General features: G+C 56.9%; 1 protein-coding gene across 2 annotated transcripts; it reads right to left on the bottom strand.

Annotated features, from left to right (window-relative positions):
• Positions 1 to 1256: 1256 nt before the first annotated feature.
• On the bottom strand, positions 1257 to 10615 carry TRIB3 (tribbles pseudokinase 3). 2 transcript variants are annotated; one of them, XM_048222374.2, is made up of 5 exons: positions 10393 to 10614; positions 8546 to 8801; positions 8143 to 8433; positions 4813 to 5105; positions 1257 to 2532 (listed from the first exon to the last, which is right to left on the bottom strand). In XM_048222374.2, exons 3-5 carry the CDS (start codon positions 8431 to 8433, stop codon positions 2040 to 2042), a joined length of 1077 nt encoding a protein of 358 aa, XP_048078331.1. In that variant the 5' UTR covers positions 8546 to 8801; positions 10393 to 10614; the 3' UTR covers positions 1257 to 2039. The 2 variants fall into 2 exon arrangements, with proteins under 2 accessions (XP_048078331.1, XP_026358996.2); XM_026503211.4 differs by lacking the exon at positions 8546 to 8801 and having other exon boundaries at positions 10393 to 10615.
• Between the last annotated feature and the right edge of the window lie 1796 nt (positions 10616 to 12411).

Raw genomic sequence — 12411 nt, 5'->3', positions numbered from 1 at the left:
CTACCTGGGAGGACGCCCAGCTTGTGAGGGACCTGGGGCACGGTCTGTTGGAAGCCCAGAGGGGAAAGAAGAAAGCTTGGGGCCCTGTCCCCGGCAATCCTGGGTGCAGAGACACAAGGCTGACTTTTCCCTACAAGCTAGCTTTTGCTGTGTAATGAAACACCCCAAAACTCAGTGGCTTAAAACAAAGATCCGTTTGTTTAGCTCATAATTCTATGGCAAGTCTTCTGCTCTTGGCCAGCCCGACTGATCTGTGCATTTGCAGTTGGGTGGCTAGACGATCTAGGACGGTCTCCCTCACCTGTCTGCAGCCAGCCGGCTATAGGCCAGCGCATCCCACGCCTCCTTGTGCTTTCCCCCACCACCTCCTCCCAGAGTTTGACTTTGCTCCGGTGATATTCCCCCCACATGGAGCGTGAGCCTCAGGGAGGCTGCACCCCGCAGCTGGAGGACTGGCATGGTTAATTAGCACGCTTGCATTTCCCTGCCGGTGATTGGTCAGGAAAGGACATGTGACCCAGCCCTGGCCAATGAAATCTGTGGGAAAGTGTGCTAGGAGGACTTCTGGGATAGCTTTCCCCATCGCCAAGAGCGAGCTCTGGGGGTAATAGTAACAGCTCACTTTTGTTGAGGGTTCAAGTGCTTTCCAGGAAATATCTCATTCAACTCTCCTGAGTTGGGCACTGTTTTCCTCATCGTACAGATGAGTAAGCTGAGGCATGAACAGAGTCGTTAAGACACTTGGGGTCAGCTCGCGAGGGCGGGAGCCAGGACTTAACTCCAGGCAGCCTGACTCCAGAGGACAGAGTCCTCCGGTGCTACAATGCCGTCCCCCTGCTTCCTCTGGTCACGGATCTCTCTTCTGTGACATCCAGGACCACTGTGGCCATACTGTCAGTAGTCACCAGGGACAACAGAGACGAGACAGAATGAGCCTGGGGAGCCAGTCCTTGCTGACGGCTATGAGAGCTGAATCCCAGCCCAGAAGCCCGTCCCACCTCTTGACTCCTTGCTTTGTGTGAAATTTCCTTCTTTTTAAAGCCACTTTGGCCCAGGGTTTCAGTTACTTGCAGCCAAAAAGTACCCTAACAGAGACACCACTGCCTCCAGAAGGAACAGAGGGCCCGCGCGAGACCGGCTGGGCTGCAAGGAATCTATTCTCACAAACCACAAGCCTCTGGCCTCCACATGGGGCAAGGAAAGCCGGTAAGAGATTGGGAGCAGAGGACAGAACAAATGTTCAGGAGACATTAAAATATCTCATAACTGCTTTATTAGGCAAAAGGTAAAAATATACTCTTATGGCATCCAAAAGCCATAGTGATAATCCAAAACCCAGAATAGGGCTTGAGACTTGCCAGGAGGCCAGGAAGAAGACCCTGCCTCCTCCGACCCCAGCTCTGGTGCTCAGGCCAGAGGAGGACAGCCGCGGACCCTCAATCCAAACCACTCCTGGAGTTAGATGAGGGCCAGCCTCATAGCTGGAACTGGTGAGCCTACAGCCCGAATCCTTGGCTCGGGCCTGGAAGGAGAAGTGAGCTGTTGGCAGCACAGCAGTTCCAGGCACCGCCTGAGCTCTGGAGTCCTGAGTGGCCTGGAGAGGGAGAGGCCCGGAGCCTTTGGCACAGGGATTTGTGAGAGGGACTGTCCTGTCCCAGGGCAGAAGTGCGTGGGCCCCAGCACAAGTGGATGCTGACACTGTACTGAGAGGGCCCAGTGTGGACACTGACCTGTGGGCACAGGCAAGTATGGTGAGTTCTGGGAGCAGGAGTTTTGTCTTTCGTTCACTGCTGTGTTCCCAGCATCCAGGACAGGGTTTGGCACGCAGTGAACTCCCAGGAAGGATGTGTTAAATGCACAGGCTTGTGTGCACAGGTGTGAGGAACCACACAGTTCTGCATAGGGCACACGCCACACATGCCTCTTCCTTTCTCCCTTCTAGAAGGCACTAAGGTTTGGCTCAGTGCAAAAAAGGCAGGAGAGAGCTTGGAGCTACCCCAAACTCAGTCCACTTGTTGCGGCTGAGAGTCTGAGGCTGCCTAGCCATACAGGCCCGCTTCTCTTTCCCCCTCCTCTTCCTCAGCCTCCTCCAACCCCGGCCCTTCGGGGACCACCTGGTCAGCCTCCCAGAGGCGGGATCGGGACGGAGCTGAGGGGACCGGGTTCTCCCGGAGCCAGGGGTGCAGCAGGATGCCCGTGGCTGTGAGCCGCTCAGCTGGCTCCCGTCGAAGGAGGCAGCGGACCAGGCAGCGGGCAGGAGCCGAGAGGCCCTCAGGCAGGGCAAAGGCACCGCGGCGGATCTTGCCGAAGAGCAGGGCAGGCTCTGAGTCCTGGAAGGGGTAGTGGCCGGCCAACATGGTGAAGAGCGCCACGCCCAGGCTCCACACATCGGCTGCCTTGCCCGAGTAGGATGCCCTGGAGCTGAGGATCTCCGGTCCCACGTAGGCCGGGCACGCGTGTTTGTCCCACAGGGAGTCATCGGGCCCAGTCAGCACACAGGCGTCCTCCAGGTTCTCCAGCACCAGCTTTGTCCTGCGGCAGGGGGAGAGACAGAGGGGTCAGCTCCTCTGGGGAGACCATGCCACCACCCCACTCTCTCACCCTTTTTTTTTTTTTTTTAAGATTTTATTTATTCATTTGACAGAGATAGAGACAGCCAGCGAGAGAGGGAACACAAGCAGGGGGAGTGGGAGAGGAAGAAGCAGGCTCCCAGCGGAGGAGCCCGATGTGGGGCTCGATCCCAGAATGCCGGGATCACGCCCTGAGCCAAAGGCAGACGCTTAACGACTGAGCCACTCAGGCGCCCCCACTCTCTCACCCTTAATGGCACCCACTTCCTGAGTGCCTGCTGGCACTGGGCAGAATTGAGCCAGTCCTGTGAGACTGGTTGACTGATCTCATTTTACACACAAGGAGGCCGAGGCTCAGAGATGTTAAGTCATGTCTCGAGGCCACGGAGCAACTGTGTTTGAACTAGGACTCTGAGAGGAGCACATTTCCCAACAGCCCCTCGGGGAGGGGGCTGAGGGGGCCGAGGGCACTAATCTGCTCTTAAACCAGAGGCAAACTTAGGGTCCAGGCAGGTAATAAAGTGACAGAAATAGGAAGTGGGGACCAGGCCAAACACCTCAACACAAACCCTACCTGAAAAGGGCACCACTAGCAACATCACAGTCAATGTTCTGGAGCTTCCATTGGGTACCTGACCCAGAGCTAAGCTCACTACCTCGAGCATCTCATCTCATCCTCACACAACCTGTGAGGAAGACACCAATTTACGGGCACAGGCACAGGCACAGGGCTGGGATGTGAACCCCAGCTCCCACCCACCCAGAGCCACTGCCATGAACCACTCACCGTTCCCAAGGTGGCCCCACATTCCCATTTCTCCCCAAGAGAAGCCAGAAATCATATTTTGATGAAAAATCCCAGTTTTTGAAATATTGACAGCCAATTTCAATTAAAAACAGATGAACACGGGGCGCCTGGGTGGCTCAGCCGGTTAAGTGTCTGCCTTCCGCTCAGGTCATGATCCCAGGGTCCTGGGATTGAGTCCCACATCAGGCTCCTTGCTCAGCAGGGAGTCTGCTTCTCTCTCTGCCTACTGCTCCCCCTGCTTGTGCTCTCTCTCTCTGACGAATAAACAAACAAACAAAATATATTTTTAAAAAGCTTAAAATGGGGGCGCCTGGGTGGCACAGCGGTTAAGCGCCTGCCTTCGGCTCAGGGCGTGATCCCAGCGTTACGGGATCGAGCCCCACATCAGGCTCCTCTGCTGTGAGCCTGCTTCTTCCTCTCCCACTCCCCCTGCTTGTGTTCCCTCTCTCGCTGGCTGTCTCTATCTCTGTCAAATAAATAAATAAAATCTTTAAAAAAAAAAAAAAAGCTTAAAATGTGCAGTGTGGGGGGGTGCCTAGCTGGCTCAGTTGGAAGAGCGTGTGACCCTTGATCTTGGCGTCATGAGTTTGAGCCTCACGTTAGGTTTAGAGATTACTTAAAAAAAAATTTTTTTTAAATTAAAATGTGCAATGGGGTCTCCCTCCTCCCCCCTCCCCCCACACAAAAAATCTTTGCAGTGTTATCCATGCTTCTGATGGCTGTTCATGTGGACATGACTGTCTGGCCGTGCTTCCGGACACACCCTGCACACCCCCCAGAGTCTGGGGGAGGGGAAAGAATCCCAGCTCCCCTTCTATTCCCTCCCTCCAAAATCACCCTTTTTCACAGAAAAAGTTCCCATGTGAGGAACCTCCGGGCCTGTTGCGGCTTGTTGTCTGTGGCCCTAACATCCTGGAAACAGCTTGACAATCCAGCCCTTTCCTCTACCAATGGGGAAACTGAGGTCCAGAGGCCCTGAGTCGGCAGGTAAGCCCAGCAGGTGCCTCAAGCTCGGGGTGGATTAGGACCTCTCTGGAGTCATCTGGGTTCGATTCCCAGCTCTGCTATTTATTTAGCTGTGGAATCTTAGGTGTTCCTTGATTTCTCTGGGCCCGTTGCCTCAGCGGGCCTGTGGGAACTCGAATACTGCCTATCTCCTCTTCGTAAGGATCCCAGCTGAGTCAGAGCGTGCAGCCACGCTCTTCATCACTGTCAGCTTTTAGGACTGTCACAAAGGCAGTGCTCCAGCCCAGGGGGCTTTCATTAGCCCCGGGACAACTTTTTCCCGGGAGCCAGGCAGAGGCGCCAGCCCGGGCTTCTCCATTTCTTTGTGTAAGTTACGTTCGTGGGCCTCAGTTTCGTGGGCCTCAGTTTCCCCATCACGGCCCATCTCTTAGGTATGTCTGGGAGGAGGGTCTCTGTGACCACACTCACCTCGCGTGGTCGGTGAAGACAAAGCGCCGCAGCTTGAGGTCGCGCAGGACCAGCCCGTGCTGGTGACAGTGCGCCAGAGTGGCGGCCATCTGGCGGAAGAGCGCGGCGGCTTCGGGCTCCGGGAGGCGGCGGCGGCGGCGCACCAGGCTGTGCATGTCCCCGTGGGGCCGCGGGAAAAAGGCGTACAGGTGGCGGGGGCCTGCCACGACGTCGGCGGGCCGGGCCACGTGTCCCTGCGGGGGCAGCCGCGAGTAGGGCTCCAGCACGGCCAGGGCCTCGCGGACCGGGTACACCTGCGGGCGGGGTTTGGCATGAGCGCAGGTGGCGCCCGGAGGAGCGCAGACTGGCCTTGGGAACAGTCCCAGGCCACCATTCAGGCACCCCTGTGCACTAGGCACTGGGCCCGGCGCTCCAGCAGCAAGCCGATCCCCACCCCCACCCCGCAAACCCAGCGAGCGGCAGGGCTGAGATCTGAATCCACCATCCGTTGTCTGCGCTCTCAACTGCTACCTTTCCCAGATAACTGGGAAATAGTAGGTAACCCAAACGAAAATAACCCGAGAGCCGGGAAGAGCCAGATCAGAGAGCGCACAAGTCACTTTAGCCCGAGCATCGTCAGAGCTCACAGCTCCCATTCCCTAGGATTCACTGCCTGCCCACCGACTCATTCACTCCACCCGCAGGCACTGTGCAGCGCCCATGCCAGCACAGGGATCCAGCCTGCCCGACAGCCATGGTCCCTGCCCCCTGATGCCCATGGTCCAAACAAGCCAAAAACTAAGTATTTACAAATTCTGATAAGCATTGCAAAGGAACCAAGAAAGATACTGGAATAGAGAATATTTTGGAAGGGGGCACCTAGCTGAAAAAGGGTCTAAAAGGGATTCTGGGCAAGTGACCTGAATGATTCAGAGATGTCCATGGGATAAGTTTTCCAAGTGGGGGACATGGGCAGTGCCAAGGCCCCGAGACAAGAAAGAGCTTGACTGCTCTAGAAAACCAGCCCAAGATCAGTTCCGTTGGAGTAGGGTAAGGGAGGGAAGAGGGGCAGGGGTGAGAGTGGCGAGGTTGTTGGAAACACGCTAGGGGCTTTATGGACATCAGATGGGAGCCTCACCACAGCCCTGAAAGGTGTGTTCCGTTTTACTGCTGGTGAGACTGATGTTCAGCGAAGAAGGGCGCTTGTTGGAGGCCATACACCCGATCAGAGGCAGAGCGGGGACACTCAGTTTGTCTGCCTTTAAACCCTTCCCATGTAATTCTGGCTCTGCCGCACAGAAAATAAACTGAAAGCATGTACATATTTAATTCATGAAAAAAAATGTAAGCATGTCTTTAAAAACAAACAGTTGGGCAGCATGGAAGAAAGAATCCAAAAAACAAAGACTCCTTTTTTTTTTTTTTTAAGTCAGGGCAAGCACATTTCTGCCTCTGTACATTGGCACTTGCCTGTCCTGCTTCCTGGATGCTCTTCCCTAGATCCCCACAGGGGCTGGCTCCCCCAGCTCACACAAGTCACTGCTCCAATGTCACCTCCTTGGAGAGTTCTTCCTGGACTGAAATCACCTGCTCCCCCACGGTCCCCGTCCCCCTTTCTCCCAGCTCCTGGCTTTCTCTCCAAAGCACTTAGGATCACCGGGCACAGATCACCTTTCCCTTGTGCCGTATTTTCCTTATTCCCTTGTTTACTGTCCATGTCCTCCACTACAGCACCAGCACCATGAGAGCAGAACTCTTGCCTTGGAACCACAGCATTGTGCATGGCACATACGGTGCTCGATGAAGGTTTGTTGAATGAATGAATGAATGAATGAATGAATAGGTGATAAACTACAGGCAGGATGGCTATGTGGAAATGGCAGGTCAGCCCCACGGCTCACGCTAGTATGGGGATAAGCACGTGCCAGGAGACCCCCTTAAATGTTTCTGAGTAACTGGGGCTATGAGAAAGCCTCGAACTTCTGGTTTGAGCCCGCTATGGTCATGCCACTCAGCATAGACTCCCCACCCCTGGAGGAACAGACGAAAACCTGTAATGTTGCAGGAAAAGGAGCCAGAGTTCAGGGGTTCCTTAGAGCACTTGGGGCAGAGCACTGGGGACCTGCAGTGGGGTAAAGCTGGTGGCTGGACCATAGGTCTGCCTCCATCCCCCTGCCCACTGCACCCCACCCCCACCCCTCAGGAGCCAGCTGCCGCTGCTCCCGGGTGGAAGCTTAGGTCCACCTGCTTCTCTGTGCATCCCGGAGGGGACCCAGGCCCCTTTCTTCCTTTTCCTTGTGTAGCTGGGTCTCCTGTATCTTCCTTACCCTGCCTACCAGAAGCAAGGCTGCCTTGCTGTGTCTGAGACACGTGTCCTTGCACAGGGCCACAGCCCTGGTCTCACCTCTGACACCTCTGTGACCACCGTTTTATGAGCCTCAGTGTCCTCCGTCTGCAAAATGGGCCAATAATAGTAACTACCACATAGACCGGGTGAAGACTGGAAGAGAGTATACACACTAAGCCATCAATGTAGTGCCGAGTGCACAGTAAATACTTATAATTGTAGTTCTTCAGCTCTGTTTTTTTTTTTTTTTAGGCTATGACCTGCCAATGTCCTGTGGGCCCGACCCTGTCCATTTCCTGATTTGTGCCAAGAACCCCGGACTTTGCCCTAGGAGCCAGGCCCAATACAATGAGGTTTTGTGCTTGGCCCTTCCTTCTTGACCTCAGTCTTTTCATCTGTGAAATGGTCACAGGATAGGCCCAATGACCTCCAGGGTCCCAGGAGTTCTGATGTCTACCCCACCTCACCCTTCCCTTGTACAAATATCTTCAGTGGCTCCCCCAGCCCAGTGTGAGCTCCTTTCTCGTGCTTTCACAACCGGTGGCCACCAACCCTCATCTCCCGCCCCTCTCCACTCTGGCTGGGGTGAAGCCCTTTGAACCCTGTGATGCCCCCATGCTCTCACTCCTCTAGGCCCTGCCCAGACCTCCATTCTCCCACCTCTCCCTCGCTAACTGCCGCTCAGCCTTTTCTGATGCCCCCCCTTGAATACACCAGAGGCTCCTTCTCTGTGCTCCCACCGCCCGTAGGCTCCACCCCTATGGCCTGGATCCTACTATGGGCCTAAACGGCGCAATTCCCCCACGGCTGGGCCTGTCGGGTTTACCCGTCTGATCTCAGCCCAGGCCAGGGCCTGACCGAGAGCTGGGGGCTCACTGGCTGCTTCCCCAATAAACACAGGAACAAAGTAACCCTAAGGACTCCTCCACCCTGACAATCCTCTGGAGCCAAGGCCCTTTCCAGGCCCCTGTGATGCTGGGGGAGAGTGACCCCCGGGGACCTACCTTACAAGTATATTCGGTGCCTGTGGGGCAGTGCAGGGCATGGTAGGCCCGGCCGCCTTCCTCGGGCTCCAGGAGGACATAGGGCCCAAGCCGGGAGGCAGTGGTCACAGTGACGGCCCGCGCTGGAGCAGGGGGTGGGCTCAGGGGCAGCGGGCAGGGCAGCAGCTGGGGCTGGGTTCTGCTTCGAGCTTGTTTCCGGGTGGGACACTCGGTGTCTAGGTCATTGTCCAACTCCAACCGCTTCCTCCTGGAGGGGGCACCCACAGGAGCAGCCAGAGGGGTGGCTCGCATCTACAAAGAAGGGGGAAAAGCACTGAGGGGAGGCTGTTTGGTGGCCCCCCTCTTCCCTCGCTGTTATGGAGGGTGACTTGGCAGCGTGCATGAAACTGACAAATGCCCTTACCCTTGACCGGGTGTCCCAGTTCTGGGACTTTATCCTCCCATTAAGATGCTCATCAACATATTAAACTCGTGAAAGGCCGTTCAGGAGAGCCTTGTGCGGGGCGCCTGCGTGGCGCAGTCGTTAGGCGCCTGCCTTCGGCTCAGGGCGTGATCCCAGAGTCCTGGGATCGAGCCCCACATCAGGCTCCTCCGCTGGGATCCTGCTTCTTCCTTTCCCACTCCCCCTGCCTGTGTTCTCTCTCTCAGTGGCTGTTTCTCTGTCAAATAAATAAATAAATAATCTTAAAAAAAAAAAAAAGGAGAGCCTTGTATGTAACAGCAAAAGGCAGGAACCCCCCCAAATGGGCAGCAGCAGGGGGCTGGTTAAACATCATGGCGCGGCCACACAGCGGACTACTATGCATGGGCTGCCTTGGCAGGGAGACCCCACATGAGTAAAAGGCCATAACCCCAATGTGGTAAGAATGCAACAGCAGCTGGCCGTAGTCATTCCTGGGTTCTAGTCATTCCGGGCTGGGTAGCCCTGGGCAAGTCCTGAAGTCTTGCCCAGTCTCAGTTCCCTCATCTGTAAAGTGGGAGCGGGAGGCAAGGCCCATAGGATTTTTACAATGATGAAATGAAAGTACGAATAACTCAGAGTGACCCTGTTGCAGGGTGGGTGTCAGTAAATGGTCGCCCTGTCCATTGCTACTACTGTTACTCGTAGCCGAACTGCTTCAGTGCTCTCCTTGGGACTGTCCCTTTGGCTGTATCCATGCCTCAGAGGCTGGTAGGCCCTGGGATAAGCTCCAGGGGACAGGTGGAGTCACAATAACTGAGCAAGGGACTTCTCAGGCCACACCGCGGGACTAGAATCTCCACTGTAGGATGGACGCAGCCCTTCCTATCCACTTCTTGCTGCTCCCTGCCACCTCTGGGGGAAGAAGGGCAGGTCATACCACGCACACACGCACAGACGCAGAGCAGACAGCTGTACACACGCCCCTCGAAGCCAGTCTGTCCAGGCCAGCCAGCCGAGACACCACGTCGGGGGCAGAGAGGCGCGCACACACATGAAGCGGCACACACCTCATCCTCCGGGGGCGAGTGTGCGCGCACACAGAGCCCGCCCAACCCTCACACACCCCACCTAGAGCGGTCAGGGCACACGCACGGTCCGACACGTGCCCCAGCCCCCCAGGCGGCCTCGCCCCGCCTTCCCCAGCCAGGCTCCTCCCGTGGGAGCGGAAGCGGCGGACAGCGGGTGTCCCGAGGCAGAGGATTCAGCGGAAACGGAGCGGCTGGAGGCGAAGGGAATGAGGCTGGGCCCCAGGGCTGCGAGAAGGGGCGGACCTGGGCCCTCGCCCCGAACACCCCAGGGTCCTCAGGAACAAAACACACGCGCGCACGGTACAACTGGCAACCCGCCGCCGCAGCGGCAGGTGCACACCTGCGGCCGACGCTCCGTGCGCTCCGGGGTCCTGCACTCTGCGCCCCGCATCCTCGCTTCCACTCGCTCTGCACCTGCCCCCGCCCCTAGGACACCCCAGCCGGCTCCAGCCGTGTCCCCCGCTCGGCCGACACCTGGCACCAGGTACGCAGCCCTCCCCATAGCTCGCACTGTCCGCTGAGACACATTCCCCCAACCCCGCAGGCTCACGCGGACCTCCAGGCTCACCCTGCAGTGACACCCTACGGAGTCCCCAGCGCCCCCCACGGGCCCCTCACACACACGCCTCCCCCGCCCCACACTCCCACACCTCCGTCCCCGCCTCCCTCCGCCCCCCGGATACCGCCGCCACCTTCGCGGGGGCGCACCCTCCCACCCGCCCGCTCCCGGCCCCGGCCCCTCTCGGCCCCGCTGGGTACCTTGCCCGGGCGTGCGGCGGGGTCCTGAGTCGCCAGGGCACTCCCACGTGGCCCGGGGCCCGCTGCGATGCGACCTAGCTCGGGACCCCGGCCCCCGGCAGCCGGACACGTGTAGAGCCGCCGGCGCTTCCGCTCGAGTGTCTCCCGGCGCCGGCTCCGGCTCCGGCTCCGGCCCCGGCCCGGGTGATGCAAACCTGTGCTAATCGGCCGCGGCCTGATGCGCTCAGGCCGGGGATTGCACCATCCCCCGGGCTCCGCCCCTGGGGTCACCGCCCCAGCGCTCCCCGCCCCGCCCCTCTCGCCTCACCAGTCCTCCAGGGGTGTCTGGGCTCCGCCTCCTCCCCCACCTGCCCCGCGCGCGGACACCCTCTACTGGCTCTCCCTATCACCTTGGAAAGAGCACTTTCCTTTTCTGAGCCTCAGTTTCCCCGTATGTGAAATGGGGAGAACATCCTTCCTTCTCAGGATGCAGAGGAGAAAAAGAGCAAACCGTGACAGTTCCCCGGCGCTTTCCTGTTTATAAAGAACCTTCCTGCCGTTGCTTATTAACTTTAGGAGGACCTTGGGCAGCCTGGCAGGAAGCTCCGCGCGTGCCCCATTCTACTAAGGGGTATCCTGGGGTCCAGCGCTGGGAAAGCAGCCCGGGAGCTTTGCAAAGACTGCAGACTCAGGAGCTGACTCCGGACTCAAAAGAGCTGGTGTGGTCCCCTGGGGAGGCCTGAGGTCGGGCAAGCTTCGCTTCACAGCGTTCGTTGGCTGGAAGCAGTGCAGCGTAATGGTTAAGAGCCGGTGCCTAGAACCAGCGGGCCTAAGAGCGCACCCCCACCTTTGCACAGACGCACTATGCAGCCTCGGGAAAGCTGCTTCACACCCTGCTGGAGCTGAAGTTCCTCCTCCATAAAATGGGCTTACAGGAGTCCTCACTTCCTAAGGTTTTTGCTGAGACAAAATGCTTAGAACTGTGTTTCACATCCTAAGTGCTCAGAGAGCAGAATGGAGGCTCAGAGAGGGGAAGGCACCCGTAACAGGATTTGCACCCCAAGCCTAGGAGGCCCTGGGGCCACTTGCTGTTTTGTGAAGGATCCCTGTGCAGCCCTAGGGGTCCAGTACCTTTCCGGGAAATCCGCTTTAGGTCTTGATGTCTGGATGCACCAGTGTCAAAAAAATAACTCCTCCAGGCAGAGGTTGGATGAATCGTGGGTGGAGTTACCTTCGTTTCTCAGGTTCGCAAACCTCAGGGACCAGCTCACCCGTGTCTCAGGACCTTCAGGGCTCACCAGGGTGTTCTGGGATCTCATTTAATCCTGGAGGCTCCCCTGGGAGGGAGGGATTAATGAACTCATTTTCCACACCAGGACATCCAGACTCAGTGGAAAATCCCACAGCAGTAAGGGAAGGGGCAAAGAAAGGTGGGGTTGGTTGTTCTCTGAGCTTCTCTATGAAGCCCGCACTGGCTGGGTGTGCTCGTGCATTCCTAACTTTGTTCATGCTGTGTCAGACCCTGTTCTAAATGCTGGGGACTCAGCAGTAACAAGATTGACCCATCCCTGACCTCACAGATCTCATAAATCAATGGGAAGACAGACCATTACCAAGAAAATAAAATCAATAACCAAGATCATTTAAAGGTGATGTCATCTATTTTCTTGAATAAAGAAATAGGATAAATTTGAATAGGATAGATTTGTCCTCTATCAGATGTGACTGAGGGGTGCTTATTTTCACGAGGACTCATCAAGAAGGTGATGTTTAAACTAAGATCTTAAGGAAGAGACGGGTGAGAAGTGCAAAGATCTGAGGGGACACAGAAAAAGTAAGTGCAAAGGCCCTGAGGCACTTTAGGAACCATGAGATAGGCACTATGACCTCTGTTCTACAGATGAGTGAAAGTAAGGGGCTTACCCAAGAGCACCCAGCTTGTGGTATGCAGCAGATCTGAGATTTGCTGGGGCCGCTAACTCCAGTGGCCACACTGTCCAGGGACATTTTACAACCTTTGCAACCCAGCTGCCTTTACCT

Source organism: Ursus arctos, unplaced genomic scaffold (genome assembly GCF_023065955.2).
Source record: "Ursus arctos isolate Adak ecotype North America unplaced genomic scaffold, UrsArc2.0 scaffold_16, whole genome shotgun sequence".
NCBI lineage: Eukaryota > Metazoa > Chordata > Mammalia > Carnivora > Ursidae > Ursus > Ursus arctos.
This window is presented reverse-complemented; position numbering and strand designations above follow the sequence as displayed.